At 41.6% G+C, this 20,245-nt stretch overlaps 1 protein-coding gene across 1 annotated transcript in view; it reads left to right on the top strand.

Annotated features, from left to right (window-relative positions):
• The window catches only part of TMEM47 (transmembrane protein 47), a 52,211-nt gene extending 36,747 nt beyond the window's left edge, over positions 1-15,464 (top strand). Inside the window, exon 3 of the mRNA XM_006139198.3 lies at positions 11,524-15,464. Coding sequence (XP_006139260.1) covers positions 11,524-11,702 — 179 coding nt within the window. The 3' untranslated portion in view covers positions 11,703-15,464. The remainder of the gene's footprint in view (positions 1-11,523) is intronic.
• Positions 15,465-20,245: the final 4,781 nt, after the last annotated feature.

Here is a 20,245-nt window from a genome sequence, read left to right on the forward strand (position 1 = left end):
CTTTGTAATTTGTTCTACTTTCCATTTTTATATGACTCCTTTTCAATGATGCAATAAAGACGGCAAACGTGGTGGGGCAATGATACAGCTTTTTTGACTCCTGTTTGTACTTTGAAAGGTTCAGACTTGGAGCCAGTGCTGCTCAGAACAGTCGCTTTCATGTTGTCATGAAGCAGCTTTAGGTCACTGATGTATTTATCAGGACATCCAATCTTTCAAAGTTCAATCCAAAGGGCACAGCAATTCACTGAGTCAGAGGCTTTAGTTAAATCAATAAAAGCCATTTATAGTGGTCGGTTTTGCTCCCTACACTTCCTTTGCAGCTGCTGTGCAATGAAGATAATATCCACAGTTCTGAGAAATGGGTCGGAAGTTACTCTGTGACTCTGGTAAAATTTCTTCTGACAGGGAGGAAACTGGTTGCAAGGACCCATGCCAGAATGCCTGCAACAGCAAGGAGGGAGATACCATGATAGTTTCCACAGTCTACTTTATCCCCTTTATAAAGAGGATAATAATCAAGGCTTCCCTCATTTCACTGGCAATCTCCTCCTTCATCCGGATTTTAAGAATAAGCAGGCTACGCTGCTGAATTAATTCTGGTCCACCATCTTTAAAGATTTCAGCGGGGATTCCATCTGGACCTGCTGCCTTATTCTTCTTCCTCAGCTTAATGGCATTGGATACCTCATGCAAATTGGGAGGGTCTCCAATCTCATCCCTATATAGTTGTTGGGGGATTTGCTCAAGAACTTCATCTGCAATCATGAAATTACAATTAAGAAGGTCTTCAAAATGTTCTTTCCAGTGAAAATTAATGGCTTCCTTGTCCTTCAAAAGTGTGGTTACATCCTTTGAGCAAAGGGGGATCATGACATGACATGACATGACAAGCTGCCCACAAACAGCCTTAATAGCACTAAAGAAACCACGTGTATTATGGGTATCCACAAAATGTTGGCGTTCTTGTCCTTTCTCAGTCCACCATTTGTTCTTGAGTTCTCTGGTTTTATGTTGGACTTCTGTCTTTGCCTTAGCTTGGGCTTCTCTCATTGTCTTGCAGTTTATATCGTTCTGCCAAACATGAAATGGCATTCTTATTGATGAGCTGCTTGATTTCAACATCATTCTTATCAAACCAGTCCTGATGCTGTCTGGTGTCACAGCCAATGGTTTCCTCAATGGCATTAATGATTACTGCTTCCAGCTGGCTCCAGTGTTCCTCAATTTCTTCCGGAAACTCTGATGGAAACTTTTCTTCTAAAACTGCTAGGAAGTGGTCACACTTAATGAGGTGCTTCAGATCCTGAACCTTCAGCTTGTGCCAGGTCTGTTTCTTTTGCAGCCTCCATTTGGGGGTGATCTTAATTTTCATTGTTGATCGAGTGAGGTGATGATCAAGCCAGCAGTCATCAGCATTTGTCATTGCTCTTGTGAGAAATACTTCACTATGATTTTGAGCACGAACTATGACATAGTCAAGGAGATGCCAGTGCTTTGAACTTGGGTGTCTCCAAGATGTTTTGAACTTGTCCTTTTGTTGAAAAATGGTGTTCATGATGATAAGTTCATATTCAGCACACTTAGTCAGGAGCATAATTCCATTGGAGTTGCTTTTGCCAACTCCTTCTTTCCTGATTGTTCCTTTCCACAGGTCTGAGTCTTGTCCAGTACATGCATTGAAATCCCCCAGAAGAATTCTCTTATCTTTTTTAGGGGTCTCTGATAAAATGGTTTCAGCTCAGAGTAGAAATCTTCCTTTATATCCTCATTGGTGCCCATTGTTGGTGCATAGGTGATCACAATAGTTACCTGTTGGTTTTTAGTGAGCCTCAATCGGAGTGTCATAAGCTGCTCATTGATGCCTACTGGCAGCTCAGAGAGGCACTTTATGAGCTTGTTCTTAATAGCAAAGCCTACTCCATACAATTGAGTTTCATCTAAAGATTTTCTCTTCCAGAAGTATGTGTATCCTCCTTTATCCTCCCCTCCCATCCCCCCCATCCTTCATCAGCTGTTCTAGTTTTGGAGAAGGCAGCAATATTATTGTTAAACAGATTCAATTCATGAGCAATGATAGCTGTATGTTGCTCTGGTTGGTCACTGTCTGAGTTGTCCATCAGGGTATGTACATTCCAGGTCCAAAGTTGAAAAGTTTCTCACATTTTCGACTGCTTGGTTGCCAGACGGTTTCAACAAAAATACCGGACACGACTGACATTACATCACAATCTACATTCCATCTTATTCAGAAAATACGGACATTTATATTTTCTCAATTTGTTTCCCGAGCAGAAAGCTCAAATACTGGACTGTCCGGTTCAAAGCCGGACACCTGCCAGCCCTACTGCTGGGGTGGTGATCCTGCTGGATGCGGCTATCCAGCAAGGAGGAAAAGAGGTATTTTAGGGTACTTTTTCTAGCCCCCTCCCCATGTGGGGTGAGCAGAGTGGGTCCCAAAGAGGATTGTTCAGTCATGGGTGCAGCAGCCAAGATGGTCGACCTGCCTCAGTCCTCAAGCAAGATGACTGAATCACACACCCACTGCCTGTGTGTCAGTCTGTGACGAGGAACTTCTGGATTTCACTGTCCTGTTCCTATCGCCATTCGGCAATCGTCACTGGACTTTTGACTTGTTTGGTGTTGTTTTCTCAAAAACTGGAAGATGCTGTTGCATAAAAGCCTCTCCCAAGCTATTACTCTTTTTTTTTTTTAACACATGGATTTTCTGGAAATACACTAAACAGTAAGGTCCTGCCAACACATGACTTTCAGACTGATAAAAACCTCCTGCTGACTGCATTGCTTTGTGTTTGTGTGTGGGGGAGGAGCAGTTGTCTTCTAAGTCACTTTGTTACTGATGATTTGTAAATGATTCTCTGAAGCTTTGTAATTGTTTCAGCTGCTTTGCCTTTTAAATGCAACTCATTGTAATCTTTGTAAAACCTTAGAACTTTGTAGGTCTCAGCAACTTTGCTTTATAAGTTCAGAAATTTACTGTAAGCTTGGAAATTGTTGAGCCTTGCAACTTTGTAATCTTTGTAACTCTCAGCCACTTTGCTTGTGATTTGCTCTAAACTGCAGTCTCCCCTGAGATATGAATGTGCATGTGTGAGTGGAGACTATTGTGTGTTTGGGATTAGAAATTGCAAGGCTGAGCACATGGATCCAGGTGATGAGTCATCAGACCAATTAGGGAGACTGTTGCTCTGCTGGATCAAGGGAATGATCTGAGCATGCTCCCTGGTGACCAATGTGGATGAGTCACAGGGATTGTACAAAGGCAATAAAAGAGCCAGTTGGCAGAAACCCTCTCTCTGAGAAGATCCTCTTTCTGCAGCCAGTTTCTTTCCTAACCAACTCCCCAGCCACAATCAGCAGACAGACCCTCCAGAATCTACATGCCTTGGCTCCTTCTGCAACCTTTATATATGCCTGTGTAAGTGCCTGAGGGCAGGAATGAATGTGTGTGGATGAGTGAATGAATGTGTGTGTGTTTGTTTTTGTGTGAGAGAGAGATAGCTGGTTCCCCTTTTGTTTAAACCTTTAGTGGCAGCTCTACCCTCTTTAGTTTAACCATATAGTGCATCTAGTGGAGTGTTAATTCCTCAATCAATAAACCCATTGGGTGGTCTGGGTAACCCTGGGTGGTCTCAAGTGGGAATTTTTTGAATAACAGATGCCCTGTGCAGAACTTCTTTAAAATGGGGGTACTGGTGCCACCAGTCCTTGTCAGATAGAGGGCTTGAAACCAATGGCATGGACACCATGATGATTGGAGATCCTCTAACTGCTGCAGCCTTCATCCACCTTCACAGTTGCAGTAACATTACACAACAGTTTTACCTCCATTGGGCAAGTTATCCTCTGTCTAATCTGCAGTTCAGGACTTCTTGGATCACACTTTGTCTGGAACCTCACCCTTGACTGTTTTGCCATGGGTGACCCGAAAGGAATATATGACTCCAGGCAAGACAATCGTCCTCCTGTCCTAGGTCATATTACAAAATCCTGCACTCCATTTTGTAGGGCACAAACCAAATCCCTGTGTCTCAGTCCCCTACCTGAGGTCACAACTGCCTCCTTCACCCAAACTCCCTCCCAGACCTCACTCTCCCTCCTGCACCCCAATCCCAAGCTCCCTTCTGCAGCCAACCTCCATCGCAGACCCGTCACCTCCTTCATTAATATAATGGAAGAGCGCTGCTCTCGACCACCTTCCAAAATCTTGGATTGCCTCCCTGCCAAAAATTATTGCTCTCCCCCCCCCCATTACAGATGGATAATTGCTAATATAGTTCCTGTTTTTAAGAAAGAGAAAAGTGATCCAGGAAACTATAGGCCTGTTAGCTAGACCTCAGTTGTATGCAAGAGCTCAAAAGAAATTTTGAAAGACACATTATTTAAGACGTAGAGGTGAAGGGTAACTGGGATAAAATACAACATGATTTTACAAAAGGTAGATCATCCCAGATCGTTCTTTGAGAAAACAGCTAATTTTTTTAGGCCAAGATGCGGCTGATCGAATCTACCTGATTTCAGTAAGAAATTTGGTATGATTTTACATGGGAAGTTATTAGTTAAATTAGAGAAGGGATCATTCTGAAAATCAAGAGGTGGACAAGGAATTGGTTAAAGGAGAGACTATAATGTGTCACACTGAAAGGTGAACTGTCATGCTGAAGGGAAGTTACAGCTTAGTGCCTCAGGGATGGGTCTTAACATCAGTCTTAAAATTTTCATATCTGACTTTGGACAAAAAGTGGGAGAGTGCTAATAAAATTTGCAGATGACACAAAGTTGGGAAGTATTGTCAATACAGGGGAGGACCAGAATATCGAACAAGATGATCTGGATCAGTGATTCTCAACCTTTTTTATAAAGTACCCCTTTTTTTAAAACAAAATATAAGTACCCCCAGTAACTACAGTTTTCAGACACACAATTTTTTTCTAGTCTCTACTGTAATCAAACGGGGATGATATAAAGAGCAAAATTAAAACTTATATTTGTGCTACAAATGTTTATCCACCAGGGTAATACAATTAAGATTTATTTCATTTTACTATACTATCTTAATTTAATTTCAGAGAGAAGTCTGTAATTCAGAATAGTTGAATTTTAGTGTAATTTTAATATGGCACTGGGCTCATAGAGAATTATCTCTAAATAGCTTTTATTTTTACTACATTTAATAACATTTTTAAAGTAGTGACCTACTCTTTGTTTTTTTAAAAATGTTATAACAAATATCATATCAGATTGCACTGTGCTTTCAATAGTATATGCTCCAATTCTGCAATTACTTAAACATGTGCTTATCATTGTAGATGTGAGCAGTCCCACTGAAATCAGGAGGTTGCTCCTGTGTGCATAGTTAATCATCTGTTTAAATGTTCACAAGATCAGGGACACACTGCATATTTGGAATGAGAAAAGGCTGGAAATCACATTGTAGTCATGTGATTGCATGACTTTTCTTTTGCGCACATGCAGTTCATTGAGTTTAAGGCCACAAGGGACCATTAGATCATCTGGCATCACCTCCTGCAAAATACAGGCCATTAAATCCCACCCATTTATTCTTGTATTGAACCCAACAACTGTTTATCCCAATTAAGTTAATGGTAGTTTGTACCTTCATTAGGGAAGAATGGACCCTTATAAAACTGAGCTCTCTAAATAGAAAATTAGGTTCTCCATCCATGCATGCACACATAAATGCACTTTCTGTCAGCGTGTTACATCTGGTCAGGATAGAACACAGGTTTATGGAATTTTATTGCAAAAGTGTTTGGAGCATGTACCACTTGCTACTTGAAACCTGACTTTCTCAGGGATGGTATTGCAGAAAGTAATGATTTTTAAGTAACATGCTGCCTGAATTTGCTATGTTTCATCAGTATTCAGCCAGAGTCAGACTTACTATCCCTCTCTGCATTTACTGTATGCAGAAAATATTTTTCCATGTAGAATCATGGGACCAATCCCAACTAAATTATCTCAGCCAGGGCTTTGTCAAGCCAGAACATAAAAACATCTTGGGATGGAGGTTCCACCACCTCCCTAGGTAACCCATTCCAGTGCTTCACCGCTCTTCTAGTCAAATAGTTGTTCATAATATCCAACCTAGACCTCCCCCACTATAACTTGAGACCACTGGTCCTTGTTCTGTCATCTGTCACTACTGAGAACAGCCTCTCTGCATTGTCTTTGGAACCCCCTTTCAGGTAGTTGAAGGCTGCTATCTACAGATGTAGTCACCTCATCTCAAAAAATATATATATTGGCATTGGAAAAGGTTAAGAAAAGGGCGACAAAAATGATTAGGGGTTTGGAACTGGTCCCATATGAAAAGAGATTAAAAAGACTTGGACTTTTCAGCTTAGAAAAGAAGCAACTAAGGGGGGATATGATAGAGGTCTATAAAATCATGACTGGTGTAGAAAAAGTGAATAAGGAAAAGTTTTTTTACTTATTCCCACAATATAAGAACTAGAGGTCACTAAATGAAATTAATAGCGAGCAGGTTAAAAACAAGCAAAGGGAAGTTTTTCTTCACTCAGTGCACAGTTAACCTGTGGAACTCCTTGCCAGAGGATATGGTAAAGGCTAGGACTTTAACAGGGTTCAAAAAAGATCGATAGATTAATGGAAGTTAGGTCCATCAATGGCTATTAGCCAGGATGGATAGGAATAGTGTCCCTAGCCTGTTTCTCTGGAGGTGGGTGACAGCAGAGGGATCACGTGAGGATTACCTGTTGTGTTCCCTCCCTCTGGAGCATCTCGTATTGGCCACTGTTGGCGGATGGGATACTGGGCTAGATGGACCCTTGGTCTGACCCAATATGTTCTTATTTTTTATCACATCCTCCCCCCCTTCTTTTCTATAGACAAAATAAGCCCAAATCACTCAGCCTCTCCTTAGAGAAGTAGGGGTATGTCTACACTACAAAGTTAATTCAACCTAACAGCCATTAGTTCGAATTAACTTTAATAGGGGCTACACATACAAACTGCTAGTTTGAATTTAAATCGAACTAGTGGAGCGCTTAATTTAAACTAGGTAAACCTCTTTCTACGAGGAGTAATGCCTAGTTCAAATTAAGTAGTTTGAATTAAGGGCTGTGTAGCCACTTAATTCGAACTAGTGGGAGTCTAGCCCTTCTCAGATTGCCTTGGTGGCCACTCTGGGCCAAACCAGGGAAACTCTTCTGCCCCGCTCCTGGCCCCGGAGCCCTTAAAGGGGCACGGTCTGGCTACAGTGCTTGTGCCAGTTGCAAGCCTGCCAGCACCCAGCCAGCAGACCCTGCACCTGGCACGGCCTGAGCCAGCCACCCGCTGTCACCCAGCCCTCTGCCTCTTCCCAGGACCAGGCTGGCAGCTCCCAGGAGCCTGCCCGGGGCCGCAAGAGGTGGGCACCCGCCTGGTCTAGTGCGGAGATCGTGGACCTCATCCAGGTTTGGGGGGAGACCTCCAACGTCCACGACCTCCGCACTAGGCACAGGAATGCGGCCGTCTAGGGCAGGATAGCTGCCAGCCTGGCCACCAAAGGCCACATGCAAACCCAGGAGCAGGTTTGCGTGAAAATCAAGTTGGTCCAGTGAAACCCCCGACCCTGAGCCCTGAGCTTAGAATGGCCGTACTGGGTCAGACCAAAGGTCCATCTAGCCCAGTAGCTTGTCTGCTGACAGCGGCCAACACCACGTACCCCGGAAGGGATGGACCAAAGACAGTGACCAAGCAATTTGTCTCATGCCATCCCTCTCCAGCCTTCCACAAACAGAGGCCAGGGACACCACTCCTACCCCCTGGCTAATAGCACTCCATGGACCCAACCTCCTTTAATTTATATAACTTCTCTTTAAACTCTGTTATAGTTCTAGCCTTCACAGCCTCCTGTGGCAAGGAGTTCCACTGGTTGACTATGCGCTGTGTGAAGAACTTTCTTGTATTAGTTTTAAGCCTGCTACCCATTCATTTAATTTGGTGTCCTCTAGTCCTTCTATTATGGGAACTAATGAAGAACAGTTCTTTATTCACCCCCTCCACACCACTCATGATTTTATAGACCTCTATCATATCCCTCCTCAATCTCCTCTTTTCTAAGCTTTAGCCTCTCTTCATATGGGACCTGTTCCAAACCCCTAATCATTTTAGTTGCCTTTTTCTGAACCCTTTCCAAGGCCAAAATACCTTTTTTGAGGTGAGGAGACCACATCTGTACACAGTACTGAAGATATGGCATACCATAGTTTTATACTTCCCCTCCTCCTTCTTCCCGTGGCTTCCCCTTTCTAGCTCCCTCCTCCCAGGTTTCCCCCTCCCCTCTTCCACCTCCTCTCTTCCCCTCTCCCACCTCCTTTTCCCAGTCTCCCCATAGGTTAATCCCCCCCCGCCCCCAGTTTTGTTAAATAAAGAGAGTTTCTGTTTTTGAACACACGTGTCCTTTATTTTTTACATCAGGAAGGGGGGCTATGGAGGTGTAAGTGAAAGGAGGTGAGGGAGGAATGGGGCACGAGCCCCCAATGGGGAGGACTGGGGTGGCTCTGCGGGCTCCTTGGGGCGGAAACTCTCCTGCAGGGCCTCCTGGATCCTGACAGCTTCCCGATTGACCCCCCCCGGATGGCAGCCTGCGGCAAGTGCAGCCGGGCTGATGGCCGAGCGCTGCGATGTGCCGAGTGCAGGCACTCAGGGAACTCCAAGACAGGACTGCTTTGCTGTCCCTCATCGAGGTAGACAAGCAAGCGGGGAACCCTGAGAACTGTCTGTCCGGGATGGGGGTTGGGTCCCTTTAAGCGCAGTCCTCGGCTAGCCTGAGGCAGCAACTCCACACTCTAAGTCCTAACCTGATGCCCTGCTGGCACTGGTTCCGGCCAGCCTTAATTTTGGTTCAGGGTCCATTCAATGTGGACATGCTAGTTCGAATTAGCAAAATGCTAATTCGATTTAGTTTTTAGGTCTAGATGCAGTAGTTCGAATTAGCTTATTTTGAATTAACTAATTCGAATTAAGTTAGTTTGAATTAGTGCTGGAGTGTAGACGTACCTTAAGCGAGTATTTGACTACTTGACTACCTGATATGCATAAGCTTATTGGGTAGTTGAGTGGAGTACTCAGCTACTCACTTCAACCCTCCTCCCCCTCGCTCCCTCTGTTCACAGTGGCCTGGGCTGGCTACGGGCAGGAGCTGCTCAGGCAGTAGTCCCGGCCACTGTGTACAGGGGCTGCTACCAGAGCAACCTCTGTTTGTGGCAGTTAAGGGTGGTTGCAGACAGGGGCTGCTACTGGAGCAGCCTCTGCCCATGGCCAACTCAGGCCACTGCAAATAGGGGCTGCTGGACCTGACGTGAGCCAGGAACAAGCAGTCTCAGCTCTTGCCAGTCTGGGACCACTGCAGCTCTGCATTTTAAATGTACTAAGAGCTGCCTTTATCAACTACATAATTAGCCAAATAACTGCTCTTTAACATCCTTACCTTTCATAAGTCATGTGCTCCAGCTCCTTCATCGTTTTTGTTGCCCTTCACTGGACTTTCTCCAGTGCATCCAGATCCTCTCTGTAATAGGATGCCCAGAATTGGATGCAATATGCTAGATGTTGCCTCACCAGTGCTGAAAAAAGGAGATTAATCTTTTCCCTACATCTTCTGGCAATGCTCTTACTAATGCATCCCAATATGCCATTGGCCTTCTTGGCTACAAGGGCTAACTGTTGATGCATATCCAGCTTCTCATCCACTGTAATCTCCGAGTCCTTTTCTGCAGAACTGCTGTTTAGCCAGTCACTCCCCAGCCTGTAGCAGTGCTTGGGATTCTTCCATCCCAAGTTCAGGTCTCCACACTAGTCTTTGATGAACCTCATCAGATTCCTTTGGCCCTAATCTTCTAATTTTTCTAGGTCACTCTGGACCGTGTCTCTACCCTCCATGTATCTACCTCCTACCCTAGCTTAATGTTATTCATGAACTTGCTGAGGGTGCAATCCATCCCCTCATCCAGGACATTAATAAAGATGTTGAAGAAAACAGCTCCAAGAACTGACCCTTGGGGCACTCCGTTTGATACTGACTGCCAGCCTGACATTGAGCCGTTGATCACTACCCATTGAGCCTGACAGTCTAGTCAGCTTTCTATACATCTTACGGTGCATTTATCCAATCCATACTTCTTTAACTTGCTGGTAAGAATACTGTGGGAGACTGTATCAAAAGCTTTGCTAAAGTCAAGGTATAGCACATCCACTGACTTCTCCATATCCACAGAGCCTGTTACTTCATATTAAAAGGGAATCAAGTTGATTCAGGCATGACTTGCCCTTGGTGAATCTATGTTGCTTATTCCTGATCATTTTCCTCTCTTCCAAGTGCTTCAAAATGGATCTCCCCCACTACCCCTGATTTTCTGTGGCATGAGGTGAGCCTTCCCAGTGTATAGTTCTCTGGAGTCTTCTTTTTCCCATTTTTAAGGATGAATACTATGTTTGCCTTTTTCCAGTCATTTGAGACCTCCCCCAATTGCCATGAGTTTTAAATATAATGGCCAATGGCTCTGTAGTCACATCAGCCAACTCCCTCAGCATCCTCCGATGCTTTGGAACCGGTCCCATGGATTTGTGCATGTCCAGCTTTTCTTACTGTGTAACAGCTAAGAGTTGTTGGGGGTTACATGATTATTAAAATAAATTCTAACATCCCTACTTTATTAATCCTTATCTTCATGGCAGTCTAGTTATGATAGCTATTAAGTAAGTCATTTTAGTGTTATTAAAGAGAGAATCCAAACTAAAAACAAGTTGAGAAAAAGAAATGGTGAAGAGATTGCTGTTACTGTTTGTTCCTCAAAGATTTAAAGTGTCATATTATTATACAGTAGCAATAACATTTGTTCATCTCCTGGGGAATATATAGGAATTGCTATGTCCTCTAGTGATTAAATAAAATTTGTATTAGTTTGTTTTTATATACAAATAGAGCAATACAGACAAATGAAAACTAAACCAAAGGCATTTTATATGTTTTTTTAAATATAAAAAGGTAAATGACTTATTGCTTGTATATATTACCAAATATCTCACATTTCACAGGATAGCCAATTAAAATATGCGATTATTCAACTTCACAACTTGTTAAAGCTTCAAGACCAGGCAATATTACACAGAAATAAGATGTTGGGCTGTGTGTATACGTGGGGAAGGGAGGAATAACATTGTTTTTTAAAAAAGGAGAGAGGGCAGAAAGAGGGATGGGAAAGTAGAGAGGACAGGTGGAATGAAAGTCTGACATTCCTTGAGCTATCTTAACATCCTTTACACAAATGTATCAAAAAGTGGGATCCAAATTTGTTACAGCTCATGTAATTGCTCTCTACATCTGCAAGCTGCTATTTCTTTAGATGCTAACTGGGGCAGTTTCATGTAACCAAAGGCATTTTTAATGTGAGTTTTGGTAATGTAATATTTGTTGTGTTTTTATGTAAAATATGTAAAAGCCCTCTTTTGACATTTGGCTAATTTATTTTTCAGTTGTTCTCCAGGTGTGCAGCCTAGTCCTTTATCCAATCAAGTTCATCGAGACAGTCAGCTTGAAAATATACCATGAGTTCAACTGGGGCTATGGCTTGGCTTGGGGTGCAACTATATTTTCATTTGGGGGTGCCCTCCTTTATTGCCTGAACCCTAAGAACTATGAAGACTACTACTAGAACTACTTTCATTGGAGAAAAAGAATAAAAAATAACAACAGGATTACTCCATCTTTTCTAACTCACTGTTTTTTAGAATTCTTGTGGAGCACTAAGCAATCTGCTCTTGATTTAATAGCCTTTGCCTTTTGGCTGCAAACACACTAGCTTTTACATCCATTTAAGATAACTGCGAAAATTAAGATTGCTGATCTTACACAGGCAAATGTTGCAAGCTACTGATACATAATGTCATTTTGCTTGACAACAAGCAAAGGATCTACATGACAGCGATCATTGTGAGGAAAGTTGTTGGAATGAAAATGTAATGCCTGCATCTACCGTCGCCTGCAGGGGAGCAGCTGACATAAGCTCTATTTACAAGTTTCCTTGTATCATGGAGGATACAGATGTCATGAGGAGCAGGCGGTGCCATCTTATATCAATAAGTGGTGTAGGATCCTGTTTACTTGCTAGAAAAAGCTCGTGGAATTAGTTGCAAATGACCATGAGTTGGGAGCAGTGAATGTAAATGATCAATGACTTTCCTGATGTCTGCATTGGACAGTCTGCTGAAAAAATATGGGAGTTTATGTATTGGCAATCCACATCTTCCTGTCAACTGTGAAAGATCCTGCAAGGGAAGTCAAAATCTGGAGACACATGCTTTTAATTATATAGCTGGAAGTTTTCTCAGCTCTGAGTATTGTGGGGTTGGGTGAAGATTAAGAGGGGGCCTTGAATTGCCCTGAGCCAAATAAAATGCATGCATGAGCTGCATTTGTCACCATGCCCTTTTAATTTCTAAACTGTATGGTAAAAATACATAAATAACAAGTCCAGCTATTTTTATAGAAGGCATTGGTTAGTATAAATGAATATATATAAAATATAAACATCTGCACAGAGGAAGAAACACATTATTATATCTCAGAATAATAATATTTGCTGTGGTGCAGCGGTTAAAGCACTAACTTTATATGCCTCCTTAAGAGTCTTGGACTGCTATCTCCATTTGGGTCAATAATACAAAATAAACATGAAATTGGTTGCTCTCTCTATATGCCCTTATACATGCTCTATTTTAATGGGAAATGTCTAAAAGTTCATATAAAGTTGAAGTGGAATTGGATTAAATCTTAAATAAGTAGTTATGTGGTACTTATTAAAAGTATTTATTTTTTAAAAAGCTGTTTAATGGTGAGAGACTGCCACTTTCTAAAAATCCAGTTAGTTTGTCTCTAATTGAAAGAATGTAGCTGAGATCTAGTTATGTACAGTATAAAAATGTTATCAGCATAGTCTGTAAACTCAATTATTTGTTTATCTCTGAGTGTAAAGGGTTGGTTGACATGTGTCTAATTACTACTTGCTGAATGTTTCCTACTTAAGTTGTTTCCAGACGCTATACAAATGAAATGAGACCCAAGTTTGGAATTTTTAAATTGACTTACATAGCAGCATAACTTTTATTTTTGTTTAATATTTGCTTATTTGGGTACTTTGAATTAATTGTGAACCTATTTTTATACCGTTCTAATACACAACTTTAGAAGTTATTTTTGTTAATGGAGAAATTTAAAATATATCCTAGTTGGGCCTCTGTAAGAACAGGGATTTTGAAGCTGTAAAAATGCTTTCATAGTTTTGATGTATTGCTGGGTCCATAAAAGGACTGCAGAATTATTTTACATTAGGACCTCATCCTATAGTATTAAATGTACTCGCCACATTTGCAGAAAGAAGCTTTTCAGCAATGGGTATAGAAGAAGTATAAACCTGCTTGTAGTTTGTTCCTTTTACATTTTCTCTGTCAGAAAAGACCCAGTTCTTAACAAACCTTGGCCTCTCTGGGATACAGTGTTCAATATCACAAGAGAACAGTCAGCATCAGCACTCTTCCGTGGATCAGTGATGTTTAGCTAGACTAGGATGACAAAGCAAAATGATAGCTTCACTTAAGTGTTTTTGTGCAGCCTGCTGGAGGACGAGAATAAAAGGGCATGAGGGGAAGGAAGGAGGAGTTTCACTTTATCTCTCAGGCATTTGAGAATATTTGGAACGCTGCATTTTTTCCTCAGAGTGACTTAATGCTGAGGTCTGGAATGTGGTTAAATCTTTCTGGACTACAGCATGACACTGCTCTTATTTAGCAGAATGAGAAACATTGTGTGATAGAATAAGAATTAGGCCAATTTTTAAGAAGTCTACTGTGAGTGGATCTCTATTCCTTTCTAGTGCTTTGGAGCTGACTGTTACACAACACTTTGATTAGTACAAGGAGAAAAAGTCATAAAATGATAGACCTATGTCATATCTACTAATCTTAATAAATTCCCTCTTTCTCTTTCTGTGAGAGAACTATTCAGTGGACTAAAGTATATACACATAAGTTGTATATACGCTGGAAAACACAGAAATCATAACATAAAAGACCTCCAGGCAAAAATTGTCGAACTTGATTGCCTAAAGTTAGGATCCTATATCCATATTTAGGCATCAAAAGTCAGGGCCTGATTTTCAGAGGTTCGGAATACCTGTGACTTCCATTGAAGATAATGGAATATATAGGTGATCACCACATAATCACCTAGTCAGTTCACTGCCATTGCAGAGGTATTGGGCACTGGTGACACACAAAAGTTTTAAGTTTCCTGAGGACTGAAATATTTTGATCTAGCTCGGGAGCATCTGAGTGGAATTTCTTAGCCTATGTTATATTGGTCAGTCAGATGATCTAATGGTTCCTTCTGACCTTAAATTCTGTAAAACTAGAAGGATTTGTATGTGGGAAACATCTCAGAATCAGGCCCTTTATATTTAAGTGCCTGAATGTGGAACTAGGCACCTAATTTTAACTTATGCTGCTGTTTTATTTTTTTCTAACATGGCCAAGATTGCCAAATATTGTATGTTTTGGCACTAAACTAAAAGTAAATACAATGTAAAGCTGAAATATTTTTTCTACCCATAGAATAAAACACTCCTGTGTTGGAGTGTATATACAACAAACTTATCATTTTTATATATTATTCTTGTATCATGCCTTTATCACGTCAATTGTATTTGGCTCTCTCTCACTAGCAAGATAATTTTTCACACCACAAACCCATAGTTTCTCTTCCAAATATATATATAGAGAATTTGCAAGCAGGACTGATTATTTTTATTTTTTAAGCTTAAAGTATACTATCTGACAAATACCAACCCAGTTTTTCAATTTCGTAACACAACCACGTTTAGCTTTTGTAAGTTCAACATGTAAATTTTAAAGACATAAATATAGAGACCTATGTGTGTGAAATATAAATGATATATGGATTAGCATGTAATTGTATATTAAACATGCAATGATCTAACTGGTAAGTGAAGTCTAATCCTATGGCTAGCAATGTAATTTATTCAGACTGTATTTTTGTACAGAACAGTGCACACTAACCTATTGCCTCTGTGTCCTCTATAATGCCTAAAACTGTGCCTAGAGATATCATTTGTCTTTATGAATCAATCAACTAAACACTTCATGCTGTTGATGGTATTAGTTTCTCTAATGTTGTTCTCTATTTATTTTTGAAAAGTGTATGGTATGTTTATTAAATGAATCCATCAAAATGTGGTTCATTTTTAATGGTCATGGTTAGGGGGAAAAGACACATTTTTTATCTAAACTGTTTTAAGTTTGCAGTTTTATTATAATTTCTGCATCTCACATCTTTTGTAGCTTACATGAAGTTATATGTGAAAAAGTAACTAAAATAAAAAAGATTACACTAACAAAATGCATTTGTTTTGCCCTGTGTACAATTTTTAAACATTGAAAAGTTCTGCTGCTGTGGTTTTTTTTAAGGGAGCATAAGAAACAACTTTGTGTTTACTTCAATGACTTTATCTGGCACTTGGATACCACAATAAGGACATGTTATTAAAAATATAATCACGTTCTGCCCTAGATAGTGTACTGTGGGATTGGCTGTGGTATATCTTCCAGCATTATAATGTCTTTATGTAATATATTGTAGTATTTGAATGACAGAGCCCTTTAACTTGTAAAATTATGAAATAGTGTTTTGGCATTCAGGATGTACCACTCCCAACTACTTCAATGGTAAACTAATCTGATATAGTCAATATTTTTTACGTATTTACGATTATACAGTGTTCTTTCGTTTGAGCTTGAAGTATGGGTTACTGCTTATCAATCCCTTCCTCATATTTGTGAGCTGAGATCTACTTGAATCTACTCCACGTGGAAATGTTCTTATTTCAAGTTGCAAATACAATGTAGCATGCTACAGTAAACTTCCGATAATCCGGCACCTTTAGGACCCAGGGGGTGCTGGATTATCAGATATGCCGGACTATCGGAAGGGGGGGCTATGAGGGATCTGGGGTGGGGTTGGGGGGATGCCACCCCAGACCCCTCATAGCCTCCCCTTCCGATAGTCTGGCTCTGCCCCAGGCATCCCTGATTCAGCCCCTGCTGGTCAGTTTCAGCAGCGGCTGAATCGGGGACGCCTGCAGCAGAGCAGCTGGAGTGCTGCCTGGTTGGTCCAGTAGCGCCGACCCGTGGCGCAGCGATACCAACCCAGCAGCACCCCAGGTGCTCTTGGGGACGCCCAGGGCAGAGCAGCTGGGGTGCTGCTGGGTTGGTCCCGCAGCGCTGCTCCTCGGTGCTACTGGACCAACCCGGCAGCACCCCAGCTTCTCTGCCCCAGGTGTCCCCAAGTCAGCCACTGCTAATACTGATCAGCGGCTGACTCCAGGAAGAGTGAGTACCGAGACCCCATTAATAAACATGTTATTTGGAAGAAATAAGGTTCTTGTCCAAATAGGTAAACACCGGGTGTTAGCACTGTGTTATCACACATCTTGCCACTACAGTTTGCATTGGTGTCCACAAACTTGCCTCTTTATTTGGCCACAGTCTGCATAGCAATGGAATAGTATTCTTTGTATCCTTACTCCATTGCTATGCAGGCCTTGGCTGACCAAAGTGTTGATATATTTGCTTGCTCCTTGTGGAGGACACACTGTGAGTACATGTGCCGTTTGGGAAGCCTATTCTCACAAAGCAAGCAGTTATTTTGGATACCTTGGTTATGCTCCACATCCTATGGGCAAAGAACAGTCCTAATGACATTCAGCAGGCTTCACTGCAGCAATGGTTCCCTTGGGTTCTGTAAAAGTCTGGGGTAGCCAGCTTCTGCATGTCCACAACAGCCTATTTCTGGAGTGGCATGGTCTCCCTGAAGTGTGTCCTGGCATGGATGGCGGTGGCGGTGGGTTTATGCAAGCTCTTTATATAGCTACACAAAGATGTGTTTTTCCTAATGCCAAAGTTCTGGGTCCACTTCAGATAAATTCAGACCCTCGTGACAACCACATCCCACTGGTCTGTACTTGTGGCCCTGCTTCAGAAGCTCCAGTCTAGAAGGAGAATCCACAGATATGTCAGCACATATTAGGGGCACCAATTGTTCCAGGGTTGCACCTCTGCACCGAGGCCCGCTGCTTCAAAGGACAGAAACTGCTGCTGAAATGTTGACCAATGTCTCTCTGATGCTCTTTCTGCCCTGCCATAACAATGATGCTGTGAGCAACAAAGCTATTGTACCTTTGCTAGATCAATAGCTGTCCTCTAGCAGGACCAGACAAAGCAGGGACAGAACTGGAAATGCCTCAGCTGGGTTTGTTTGTGGAGTAGGAACACTTCTGTACAGGATCCCAGGGCAAGCAGACAAATCATCCCACAAAACAACACAATACTATGACCCATATCCCATAGTAGCTCCGACTAGCAAGGGGTTAAGAACCTTAGAAATCTCAGTGATAGCTGTGTTAACACAATGCCCATGAGAAAGTTACATCACGGATATAATAGTGATAGAGATGTAGCTGTGTTAGTCTGGTGTAGCTGAAACAAAAAACAGGACTATGTAGCACTTTAAAGACTAACAAAATCAAATCAAATTTGATTTGTCCTTTTCATATGTGTTCATTTTTTTTATTGTATCCTTTGGTATATATGGTTGTGCCAATTTTCTTCCACTATTTGATTTGAGGAAGTGGGTCTGGCCCACGAAAGCTCATCACCTAATAAACCATCTTGTTAGTCTATAAAGTGCTACATAGTCCTGTTTTTTGTTTCAATCACAGCTATAAGACATTCATACTGCTGCAGCATGAACTTAGCTTGGCAATTGCAGGTCAAAGGCATAGATACTTGGAGCAAGGTACACTATGCAGTAGTGGCATAGCCTGAGTAACTGTTCTCCCAGGCAAGAAAGTGGTGGAGAAACTGGCCTTCAATAATTTGCTTTTATGGAGTATGACTGGATAGATGAGCTTGTGAGCACATGAAAGTGTGTCAATGAAGTGGTCAGAAAATAATTCAGAAAAGAAAATGGCCAATAAAGAAGGAGACTTTGGAGACCTTGAATTTTAGGAGAGAGGTACTGAGGGGTATTAGGAAGGTAATAGTAGTACAAAAATAACATGTGCCACTAGAGTGCACAATGTCAACAAGGAAACAGAAGGTGTGCACAGGTTTCATCCTGTAAGGTGCAAAACACTGGCCATAGTGCGGCCTTGCTACTCCAGAGGAGTGATGAAAAATGCCCTTCAGAGTTATTTTAAATAAAATTATTTGTCACTTCCAAAAACTTATTTCCGTATGTTTCGTGAGTACTTCCCCACCATATGTTTCCATGATGTGGAAATGATTACATTCTGACCAAGTAGTATATATGAAAGTGTTGTTTTGTGGCTCTTATTTCATTTCTCCCATTGTCCTCCATATTTGCTGAAAGACAACAGAGACTTTTTTCAAACACAAATCAGCTTCAAAGTGGCTGCTGGAAATTAAAAGGGGGCTGAGGTTTAACAGGATCCTGCGTTATCTCCCATGGGAGTACTACATATTCATCTAGTAGCTGTAACCAATGTTTGGACCTGGTAAGGGGGGCATTCTGATACAGATGTGCCAGTATGTTTGACAAATTGTATAGTGTCAGGAGGATGAGGTAATTCATTGGGGTGGGGAAGGGAGGCGACATGGGATAGGTTCAGGGATTTGTTAGGACAAACATTTGAATATTTATTGAACAAAATCTATAATGAGTGAATAAGTTCTCAAATGTCAGTGTAAGCATCCAAAAGAACTTTCCCTTCCTACAAACTATTATAATTATGCCCCCCACCCTTCTCTCCTATTTTATATTGTGCCTTCTTTTATCACTCATTTTCCTCTCCCCCAGTAGGGCCAATGCAGAGTGTATACTGCTTTGGTAGTGAAAAGGGCCAGAAGGGCCACAGTGTCACCATCAGGGAAAAATCCCCATCCCTCAAAGGCAGAGAGGTAGCACAACTGACTCTACACCATCCATTATCCTTCCAGCCTCCAACAAATGGCATGTGCTCAGGACGAGGGGTATAGCATGCTCCTGATCTTGGCTACTGTAATGTATTCCAGGGCAGGTGCAGGGATTGTGTGTTGAAAGAAGTGTATTGGGACTGGCACTCAGGATATCTAGGTTCACCTTTTGGCTCTACAACAGACTGCTGGGTTGATCTTGGGAGAATCACTTAATCGCTCCATGCCTTAGGTTCCCCAGCTGCAGAGTGAAAGAATAATGGCATTTTCCAACACCCTGAGTGTGTTGTGAGGATGAATACATTAATCTGTTTGAAACACTTAAGTCTTGTCTAAATCAATACATTTACACCTGTACTACCCCCTCCGTGAGATTCAAATCTATTCTCTTTTGGTTCTAATGCCATGACTGACACTGTATTATCTGAGCATCTTTCAATAGTGCAGCAAACAATGAGACTAACAGCTGTTATATGTTTGTTCTCTTCCTCTCCCAGAGGGAGAATAGTGTGCAGTGGAGTGCCTTGTTATAGGAGTTTTTATTTCCATGTTGCTGTATATTTATGGTAGAGAAAACAAAGTTTTTTTAAAAAGCACCTTGCACTTAGAGTGGCAAGTGGTGATTTTTTTTATACACCTTAGTTTCTGTTGACATTCATGCTACAGTTTTGGGCTGATGCCCAAAAATTTTCCATCTCTGCATCATCAGTGTTAAACTATTTGAAACTGGGACAAGCCATAAAATGAAAATTAATTTTACATTAGTGCAGTGCATCTACATTTTGCTTGCACTGGTGTAGCTACATTGGCTACAAAAATCCATGCAATGGATAAGGCCTCAGATATCATGATGACTTGTGTGTGTAACACTGGGTGACTGTACAGGCCACACTGAAGATGCTACACTTTGGACAGACTGCATGAGAGCAGGCAATTCCCAAACTGGTGGCTTATTTGCTAATAAGCTTCACCAAGCCAGTAACAAAACATCTTATGTAATACCACCAGTTTCCTTTAAATATTCCGTCCTTTGATACCCATCTTGACCACCAGGTCTAATATAGTGAGTGGATATTGAAAACAGATTCATCATATGTTAGGCCCAGCTGTCCCAAAGGACTGGACACTAATCCCAGGTCAGTATGAGTCAAAAATGTTACCCACCAATGAGTCGGATGCCAGCCCTTTAGTA

Source organism: Pelodiscus sinensis, chromosome 1, assembly GCF_049634645.1.
Source record: "Pelodiscus sinensis isolate JC-2024 chromosome 1, ASM4963464v1, whole genome shotgun sequence".
Classification (NCBI taxonomy): domain Eukaryota; kingdom Metazoa; phylum Chordata; order Testudines; family Trionychidae; genus Pelodiscus; species Pelodiscus sinensis.